The 10,966-nt window shown below is 43.3% G+C and overlaps 1 protein-coding gene and 1 pseudogene across 1 annotated transcript; one reads left to right on the top strand and one right to left on the bottom strand.

Moving 5' to 3' along the window:
• Positions 1-422: 422 nt before the first annotated feature.
• LOC133929150 (ethylene-responsive transcription factor 12-like) lies at positions 423-1,587 on the top strand. The gene has a single exon (XM_062375780.1). It carries the CDS (start codon positions 853-855, stop codon positions 1,402-1,404), a length of 552 nt encoding a protein of 183 aa, XP_062231764.1. The 5' UTR covers positions 423-852; the 3' UTR covers positions 1,405-1,587.
• A 1,525-nt stretch (positions 1,588-3,112) lies between these two features.
• Positions 3,113-10,572, bottom strand: LOC133929149 (structural maintenance of chromosomes protein 4-like; annotated as a pseudogene).
• Positions 10,573-10,966: the final 394 nt, after the last annotated feature.

The raw sequence follows: 10,966 nt of genomic DNA, 5'->3' as shown, positions 1-10,966 counted from the left end.
GCCGCGGCACACGCGTGACGCGTACTCCCCCGCAACCGTGCTGCCCCCAACAACACGACACGCCTCCCTCCGTCCCACCCCACGTGAGCCGCGCCCTTCCGAATCGTGTCCCGGCGCGTCGCCTTGCACTCCCACGAAACCTCGGCGTGTTCCGCCCGCGCGCCCGCTTACATGGCGGGACGCGTACTCCTCGTAGGCCCACGAGTCATGCGCGGCTGCTGACTGCACGAGTAGGTTTATTGGTTCTGGCCGCGCACCGTTCACGTACGCCGCATGAGCATGTGCATCGCCACCGATGGGGGGGGGGGGGTCCCGCGAGTCAGTGCGTGGGGCTCGGTGACTCGCTCGTTCGCTCGCGCATGCCGCTGGCGCGGTGTGGCGGGGGCCGGGGGGCGGTGGGAGTGACAGGACGAGGCGTCCGTGCTCAGTGCTCTGCTGCTCGGTGCGGTAGGGCTGGCGTCACGGCGGCAGGCAGGGGCAGCCAGCGCGTCGCCCCAGGGGAAGAAGTGTAGACTACTGCTAGCGTCGCCCCAGGGGAGTATACAGTAGATAGACGAGACGAGACCACTCTCGCCGGTGGGGGCGGCCCCGCAAGGCGTCAAATCGCGCGGCGGCTGATGACGCTGATTCATGATGCCGTGCGCGCGCCCGGTCAGCGACAGCCTCAAAGCCCAGCCCTCGTACACCTACCTCCCCGTTTCACGAGGCGCGGCCATTAGTTAAGTGCAGCCATTCATCGACCCACGCCACCCCGTGCGATCGCGGTGCCTACTATAAGAGTTAACACTCCGCTGCCGCAACCGAGACGACCAACCAGCTGCCCAACCAGCCTGACTGAGTGAGAGGAGACAGATGGAGTGGGACATGAGAGGAGGACACGGGAGCGTCCGTGGTGGTGTAGGGGACGGCGGAGGCGTGGTGAGAGGCGGCGTCGGAGGAGGGGACCAGCAGCGAGCGGAGGCGCACTACCGCGGTGTGCGGAAGCGGCCGTGGGGCCGGTACGCGGCGGAGATCCGCGACCCGTGGAGGAAGATGCGGGTGTGGCTGGGCACCTACGACACGCCCGTCGAGGCCGCGCTCGCCTACGACCGCGCAGCCGTCGCGCTGCGCGGCTCCAAGGCGAGGACCAACTTCGGCAGCGGCGGGCGCGGCCGCTGCCCTCCGGTCCACCCGCGCCCGCCTCCGCACCCGGTGCTGGCGCCCAGCTCCTTCGGCGGCCTCGAAATCAGCCACCCGTCCCCCTGGCAATTCGTCTACTTCCCGTCGAGGCTGCACCAGGCCATGACCCCGCCGGGGCCCAACGTCGCCGCGTCGCTGCCGTCAACGGCGCTGGAACTCCGGACGGGGCCGAGGAGCCTGCCGTTCGACCTCAACGAGCCGCCGGCGCTGCTGTTCGGGTCGTGATCTCCATGTACGCGCATGGAGTAGTGGTAGATCAGTATCAAGGGTGGGATCGTGGATCATGGTACGTAGTGAGTCTAGTAACTATTGAGGATAATCGAAAGGGGAGTGGAGAGCGCAGGTCCGGGTGTATATATGCCTATTTAAGAAAAGCTTGCCATTCTCGTCGTCGTCCGTGTTCTTGTTCGTCTTCTTTTTCTCCCCTGGTTGGCGTCTTGTCGGCAGCACGCTTTTTGCTGGTTCTTTCCAAAAACGAAAGGGGCATTTTTACCGGTGTTCTTAGCCAAGTGCGGGTACATCTGGATGCTTTTCTGGCGTGGGATTTCACCTCAACTTAGGGTTTATTTAGTAGGGTTTTCAGAGACGCTTATGGAGTCAGTGGGAGCTGTTTTTAGTTATGATACTGTATGAGTGATTTTTTAAAATGAATTAGATATTAGGGCTGAAAAACAGTTTTCTTTGAATTACTCCACTATAAAATTTTCTTTAAAAAACTAAAATCATTTTTAGTGACCGAATCATTTGGGCAGGATAATTATTCTCATAGAATTTGGATCAGCTGTCCCAAACTCGTGACTCGAGCCCAACCGCCGAAGCGTACGTCGGGTACGTGCTGCTGTGGTTATTTAGGACATTTTTTTCAGTCTAATCTGCATGGTGCTCGATATAATGACGAACGAATGAAGAGGGACGGAAGTAGGCACCAACAACACGACCGACGATCAGCTTCCTAGTCCCATCAGTGATCTGGATCGCGCCTTTAAAAGGGTTGCAAGGTGTACGTCCTTCCAGTAGGAAAGACGATGACGTAAAGTACTCTGCTTCCAGCCCGCATAGGCACATGCAACAAGATACTTCATTACCGTCGAATTTGATCCATTACGACCGCTAAGTCTCATGTGTCTCCAGGACATGGGTCAATCCAAATCCTGTCCCAAGGTTAGTAAACATTTTTATAAGTAAATTTTAAAAATCTACAATTATTTTAATGTATGTTATAAAAATTATAATTTTTAATGTTTATTTTAAAATTTTATAACTATTTTAACATATGTTAAAAAAAAAATTTAACTATGGATCCACTGTCCAGATAGATCCACAATTAATCTATTTATTATAGCTATAAAGGATGACATGTGGATGAAAAGTAAGAAAGTTATAGTTTTTTATTATGTATATTAAAATAGTTTTAGGTTTTAGTTTTCTATAATATATATTAAAATAGTTATAGGTTTTTAAATTTATTATATTTTTATTCTTTTGCGGTAGTAGCGGACAGAAGCTCACGTTAACTCTGTCTAAGCTCCTCAGGCGTGGATAGCCGATGTTGCTCTCCGTTATCTTGGTTTAGACATCTCCAATAAATTCTTTTTTCATGATTTTTTAAGTATCTTTCAAATTATTGAAATTATAACCATTTGAAAGTATTTTTAACAACAAATATACGTACCTTTTTCATGCGGCAAACTTTAATTAAATCATCTATATTAATGGTCACGGCATCTATGGACTACGTGGATAGTTAGCCCGAAGACGAACCAATTCTTTTCGGAGTACAAAGCTGCTTCTATTCCAAATAGACAAGCGGGATATTAGAAGCAAAACAGCAAAGCGGTACGTCCACTAGGCTCAATTCCAGGTGTCCACCATCATTAAAGTGAATGACAGAGCTCTCGGCCAAATTTAAAAAATATTACACGAAACTAATGTGGGACAAAAAGAACTGTTCGATAAACGAAATGATAGACTAGGTTACCGTAGTTATCCACGTTCGGCTCGAACATAATATGCATATAGTCACATTCTCAGGTGACCAAATGTCTCATTCCATAACTTTACATAGCATACGAGTTCGCAAGCTGCATGACAAATCGGAATGCCGAAGGAACCTCAGTTCCAAGAGGGCACTACAAAGATTACATTCAGCTGAAGCTCCCATAGCACACCATTAGACTACCTTCATGCTCTCGGCAAAGCTTTTCCAGGGTTGATCGCTATACTCTTTGTGCAATTATCTGTCTTGTAAATGCCAACCAACCTGTCGGCTAATTCAAACATGTTTCTCAGACTGCAAAATATAGTGGCAGACGTGACACGTGAGTTTATATTACCCATCACGAATCGTGCAAAGGTAAATTTCACTTTGCATCGGTATCATCTGCCCTTTCGGATACGGACGCATGCTTGTCCAATGTCCATTAAACAAGACTATAACTGAACATTCTGACATATCTACAAGAATGGAAAATACCTTCTCACCGCCAGATAGATAGGCAATGTTTTTCCAGCTTTTCTTGGGAGGCCTCACACTGAAAACAACACCTTCTGAAAATGGGTCCAAGGAATCAACAAGTTCCAGCTCAGCATCGCCTCCAAGAGTAATCATCTGAAATCAAAGGGGGTTATTTGAAACCATATTGTTAGTTAACAAGAATTCATTTCAACAAGTACAACACATACAGAAGACAAAGGCAATACAATGAGAACAGCCTTATTATGGGCTAAAGTCCCAGGCTCTCTTACTCTCCCCCTTTGATCATCAGTGTAGATATAGAGCAAAAGCAGTGAAAGAGCTCAGGTGGTTTGAAATATTTCATTTAACAAGGGTGGGAACAGCTTAATCTCGTAATCTTACAATGTCAAATGTGTGCCTTCTTGGTCTGCACATAAAGTAGTCAAAACAGAGGGAGTGCTACACACAGGATGCTATATGTATTCAAGTACCTTGTACATTTCCTTCAGTTTCAAAGATATTATGTTGAATCCAGCCATGAACTCATCTAACCTGAAATAGTGTAAAATGCAGATAAAGAGGCAAATCGACCAACATAATTGTTGAAATTCAAGTGCCCTCAAAAGTAAAATAATGAAAATAAAGAAAAAGAGACATGCCTTCTCTTCCTTAATCCATCATACAGCTTTTTAAGATCATCACGCTCCTGAGTGGTAGCATTTAGCTCATCAACACGTTCACTATACAAACGAGCCTGTGTACGGTACCTGATTCAGCCAAGAGAAATAATAAAACCATTGATAAAAAAATCTTTTATCAACAGGTATCTCATGCATTCATACTCTGCTATGGAATCCAGGTTTGGGTTCAGGTCTTTAAGCTGAGCTTCCAACAATGCCACCATCTCCATTGCCCTTTTCTTGTCACACGCGTCCTTGAGTTGCTCATCACCTAGAGTCACCTTGACTTTCTCAGGATCAATAGCATCCTTTTGGATTCTGAAAAAGCAAAAATGAATACTAACCTGAGAAGAAACTACAGAAATATACAACGGTCATAAAGTAACTGGAAAATAACAGTTAGACATACTGATCCACGTGTTTAACAAGATTTGTCTGAATGTCGTCAAGCCTTTTTCTGAATGCTTTCAACTTCATTTCCCAGTCCTTGGCAAGCTTTTTTGTATATTGCAATTTGTACTCTGCGTCAACCTGTTGTATGGACAAACAGATCAGGTTGTGGAAAGACACAGTACAGCAGAATTAATAAAGACACTAACACTTAAAGGATATAAATTTTATACCTCCGAGGCCCTCAGTTCATCCATTGCTTTCTTTAATTTGTTGCATTATACCTTAGTTTTGTCAAGCTCATCTTTATGGTTGTCCATCATCTACAAGTTAAAAAACAAAATAAGAATTTCTATTTGAAAAATGCAAATCCAATAAAAAAACTCGACCAAAGGAACTAGGTGGCATCGTGAATAAGAAGAAATAGGCACCTAAATTCGCGTCGAAGAGGACTCGAACCTAGATGGTCTTGACATACATCTTCAACCAACTGAGCTAGGCTCAGTTCCTTTGTGTATGCATCTACAGTGCAGAGCAACTGAACAAATACCTCTTGTGTTTTCTTATACTCTTCCTGAACAACAAAAGCTTTCTTCTCAATCTCTTTGAAAATAGACATCATCTTCTCCTTTTCAGCAAGAAGCTTTTCTTTTTCTTTCTTTGATTCTTCAATGACCTTGGTAAACTTTTTCACCGACTTCTCACATGTAGTTATATTAACTTTGTGTCGATTGATTTCTGAGCTTGTTTTGTCAAGTTCCTGACATTTGGAACATTAAATAATAAAAAACAGAGTAAACAAAAAAGGGAAACGAATACAAGTCAAAACCCATATACTTACAGATTGGATGTTAGCAACTTTTATCTTCTGATCCTTGAGCGCCTGCCCCCCTGCATTTTCAATTTTCTGCTGAAGTTCTGAAGCCTGGTATTCATTATGGCAACTCAATTACGGTGGAAAATTACGGTGGAAAAGCATGCTACAACAAAGTACAGATATATCGGTACATGCATACACAAAGATGCGAGGGGTGGGGGTGGGGGGAGTTGAGGCAGATGCATAAGGCTTGGAACTAGAAATGAGAGTTATAAGCTATGTATAGGCACTTGCCTGATCATTAAGTTTGCTGGAACATTTTGTGAGTTTATTTAATTCAACTTGCTCAGTAGATATGATGCCATCCAGCTCTTTCATTCTGCGAGCCTCATCAGCTTTGGGTTGTGAAGCAGCTTTCAGCAAATCCAGTCACTTTTCATTGTAACTATACTGTGCATTCATACTCTCAACCTATTTCAAGAGAGAAAATAAGGTGATAAAAAGTTAGTCAGCCCAGCATTCTCAGATAAAAAACCAACTTGAAGCAAGCAGAACACTGTTTGTTTACATACCTCATTTTTAGCTTTTGCCAGTTCCATTTCAATACGGGATTTAGCTTCTTCCAAGGACCGATAGCGTTTCTTAGCATCATTCGTTTTTTCGCGCAACCTATTGAGTTCATCAACTAGCTTGTTAAGATGTTTTCAGCATTTTTAATAGCATCTTCCGAAACACTTTCTCGGATGGATGTTCCCATCATGCCGCACTGTGACTTGTTACCCCCACCACTCATGGTACCAGAGGTCTCAAAAAGTTCACCGTTCAGGGTGACTACCCGACGGAACTCTTTTGCTGCACTATATGCAATTCGGGAAGCCTGACAAACAGAGATGTCTATTGTCACTGGTTTATAAACATTTGTACCAGCCAAATGGAATAGGATATGTCACTAATAAGCTAATTTTCAGAACTAATAACAGTTTCCATGAAAATGATATGGGAGCCAAATAAAAACTTTTGTGAAAGATAACAGTGCACATAATGACTACAAGCAGCTACATCAGGAGGAAAGAGCAGTAGAATAAACAAAATAATTCAAGGATCAACCTGATCAATATCGTTCGCAACAACAGTGTTCCCCAAGACATGAAAAAAAGGCAACTTCAGCTTCTCATCTTTAACCTTTACCAGATCAATCAGGAGTGGAACTCCTTCAGGTCTTTTTACTTTCTCTTTAAGCCTATGAAGAAGGTGTGCTTGTTTTTCTTGTCAAATGTAGAAATACCAATTATCATGCCAACAACAATGAAATTAACAGGGAAAACTTTGCATCGAAATAACAAGTCCAGAAGAAAATAAAGTAGGGTGTTACCAGGATCAAACAAGTTGCCCTTTCCCCACGATTCCTTCGACGTAGTAACTCAATACAAGCTTGGGCCGAATTTGCTGTTTCAACAAGAATATAATTTAGACCAGAGCAAGCTGTTGATATGGCCACGTCATATTTTGCTGCAGGGCACAGTTGCTAATAAAATTAAGATGAAGAAATGCTTCTAACAATGAACTCTAATTAATATACCAGGCCCTCAATCAACACTACTTTATAATCACACAATGAAATTCTCGGATTAAAACACATAATAATTTCCTAGACCTTGATACCCATGACTTTTGAACTCAAAACCTCCCAGATCGTGGAACAAATACTTTCCATCTGAGATGAGAGACTAAACTAAAACTAAGTCCAGCACACACAAATAATAATCTGCGAGGGGTTTCATGCACTAACATCAAGACACAGGCACCGGCCTTGGCATTGTAAGAAACAAACAAAGATACTTGTGCTTTTTTTTACAAAATTGGTATCATCTAAAAATGTCATACTGAAGAATTACCTGAAACATAATGACCACAAGTAGAAAACAACAAAGCCGAGTTTGGCCATTACGTTTTACTAGAATGTATGGAAAGAAGTTATAAAAGTACAATGTTATAAAACATATTATAATGGCAAATTGACCCATAACACTTTAACATGTTCAATCCAGGTATTGACACCAATACAATGATATATGCTGTCAAACCTATAATAGTCACTACACACATTGTAGGGCATCATTGTTTTGTGGGTAGAGCGAGTACATCATACCATCAATTGCACCAAGATCACATAGCCTGCCATAAATGCCCTGTATTTCATTTGATTCCTTGGCTTGCATAATTGCTTTCGCAGCAGTGCTTTGATTCTTCTCAGAATCCCTTGTGGATTTAATCTCTGTAACTTTCTGCCTTGCTTCTTGTTCCAGAGGAATCAGTAACTCCTTCTGTTTTCGGCATTCCTGTAATGAATTTTCCGAGCAAGACATACAGCAAACTTAGGATAGTCCACAGAAAAGTGATGACCAAACTTAATAGTTACAGAGGGAAGAAATGGCTCAAATTAGGCTGGAAGTGATTTACCTGTTCAACTTTGCGAGATTCAGATGCTTCACTCTGGTGTTTCTCTATCTTTTCTTGAAGCTCCACAATATAAGACTCATTTGTTCTAATTTTCTCCTTTATACTTTCCATTTGGTTGAGAGCATCAGTTAATTCTGCTTGAGCTCCATCATGCTGAAACAGGTGATAAGGTTCAAATGCAAATGTAGAAAAAGTTAGGAAATAAGTGTTAGGAGATAGCAACTTGTATTCCCTGGAGCACTATGCCAGTATATATACATGTACAAGTTACAATATGCAAAGAACATCTTATACTCTAGGAATATTTACATAGAGCTATATATATGTCTAACACCTCCCTTAACCTCATGGGGGATCAACCACACTGAATTTGGAGAGATAGAACCTGTGTTGAGATGTACTCTGTACCTTTAGGAAGAAATCAATCAACTGAAGCTCGGAAGGAACATACTAAAGAGTAATCACCTCATCTTATACATGTGTCTGTGTGTAAGAAGCATTAACACCAATATGCTTGGTGAACTCATGCTTCACCAGATCCTGAGCAATACTGATAGCACATGTATTGTTTGAGTAAAAGGAGTAGGTGTGGGAGAAGAAACATCAAAATCCTCAAGTAACCACCGTAACCAACTGAGCTCCGTTGTCAACAATGCCATGGCTTGCAGCTCAACCTTTGCACTAGAACGAGAAACTACGATCTGCTTTTTAGTCTTCCAAACAATAAGAGAACCACCAAGAAAAACACAATAGGCAGAAATAGATCGACGATCAGAAAGATCACTAGCCCAAGTAGTATCAGAATAAGCACAAAGTTGTAACAAGCTGGAGCGTAAAAGAAGAGACGATGAGAGATAGTCCTACGAAAATAATGCAAAACACGCAGGAGATGACTATAGTGGAACTGAGTGGGAGCAGAAACGAACTAACTGAGGACGTGCACTGCATAAGAAATATGGTGGGTTCTATGGGAGTATCAATGTGGTGGGTTCTAGAAGCCTTCTGGGAAAATACTTTTGAGGATACTTTTTATCTCGGATACAAACCCACAGAAAATGGCAGGCTGTTACTATCAACCTTAATTATTGTGGTAGACTGACACACAAGCTCCAACATGTATCCGTAGAATAAATAGCTTACAATCCGCCGGTGAGATTAAATGAATCAATGTACTGATAATCATCAAACAAAAATATCGATATGAAGCAATAATGCCAACCTGCTTTGCACGCTTCCCAAACACAAATGGCATTGCGTCAATAACATTGCTCTTTCCACTGCCATTTGACCCAACGACAGCCGAGAAGCTCTGCAACCAAGATAGAAATTATGTCTCTAATAATCACTATTAAATGTGCAAAGTTGGAAGAAAAAAGAATGGAATGATATCAATCCTATTGAATGTGAGCACTTATTGCAGACGTTAGTGTGTAATTTGAAGAGCTATAGCTAATCATATTATGATTAAGTACTGCTGTGGCCATTATGATATAAATGTTTTGTATTGTCAGAATTTTCTATTTGCATAGTTACAGTTTCTGCACGGATTAAGGGTCTGCTCATTTATTTGAACATCATAGCTTCAACAAAGTAAAATGGTACAGACTACAGAGCAAGTGAAAGCTAAGCAAGTGCAGAAATGCTCTTTCAAGGATAAGATGAGTTTCCTTATAATAGAAACTTCCCCAGATACACGCCCAATTCTAATAAAAGCTCTAGAACTGAAAAGGAAAGCCCTCTTCTAGCAAGTACAAATCCTACTTGTGTTGCATGTATCGCAATCAAATGTGTTTTGTGGTAACAATTGTACAAGTAAAACAGAGTGTGATAGAATGACATCACTACATGTCATCGGCACTCTAGGGTTTGGAATTAAAGCCGCACATGTAAAACCAAACAACTAACATATCACCACTTAACTACATAAATTGAAACACGACCAGGACAGCAAAATTGAAGCTATAACATAGGCACAACTAAATTAGGTTTTCACAGGCGCCGAGATATGTAAATCTCGATCAGAACGATACAAACTTCGCGCCTAGACTGTCCAAATCTAACCAAAAACGTTATGCTAGCAACACATCTAGGATTTAATGACACTATAGGCAAGTAAAAAAACTTAAGTCGCGAATGCAAAATTGATCTCGCGGGGTATTCACCGCCGCTGCAAGGCCGCAAATGATTTCCATGAGCCAAAAAAGTGAGCGCATCGAAGCGAAATTTAGCTTGCGCGCACGCGCTGGTATGTGTATGAGAGAGAGAGAGAGAGAGAGAGAGAGAGAGAGAGAGAGAGAGAGAGAGAGAGAGAGAGAGAGAGAGAGACCTTGTGGAAAGGGCCGATGCGCTGCTCCCCGGCGTAGGACTTGAAGTTGCTGAGGACCATCTATTTTATGAACAGACGCGGCCTCGACGCCCTCCCCAGCAAGCGAGGGACCGCGAACGCCGTCCGCCGCCGCCGCCCCGAGGTCGATGTCACCCGCCCAGCCGTCGGCGCCGGTGCGACACTCCGCCGCTCTCCCCCGGCGAGGCTTCGAGGCGGCGAAGAGGGCACGAGCGAGTCGGTTGGTGGGGGGGTTGCGGGGAAGGTTGAAGTGACTGCGAGGGAATGTGGATTGGGGGGGGGGGGGGAATTGGGAGGGAAAACTGACTGAAACGGTGAGGGTAGGTTTCCACCACGCGCTGTGGAATTCGAAGGTGTCAGACCCAAAGAAATGGAAAATATATCCCGAGCTGGGCTGGGTTTTTATGACAAAGTTGGGCTGATTTCCGTTATTTAGAGAGAGGAAAATGGGCTGATTTTCGGTGTGGTATGCGATGCCTGCATGCTAATTTCCGTTAAACGTCTAAGCCCCCTTTAGATAGACCGTGATTTTAGGGTTTTTTTGGTTGGTTGAGAAAATAGTTATGATTGTTGAATTTTAGTTGTTGGTTTTTATAATAAATTTTTAGTTTTAAAGCACATTAAAAACCAGAAAAACCCCT

Source organism: Phragmites australis, chromosome 9 (genome assembly GCF_958298935.1).
Source record: "Phragmites australis chromosome 9, lpPhrAust1.1, whole genome shotgun sequence".
In the NCBI taxonomy this organism is placed as follows: domain Eukaryota; kingdom Viridiplantae; phylum Streptophyta; class Magnoliopsida; order Poales; family Poaceae; genus Phragmites; species Phragmites australis.
This window is presented reverse-complemented; position numbering and strand designations above follow the sequence as displayed.

Excerpts from the sequence above, each read along its gene's own strand:
- LOC133929150 (XM_062375780.1), top strand. The coding sequence starts at position 853 with ATGGAGTGGGACATGAGAGGAGGACACGGGAGCGTCCGTGGTGGTGTA.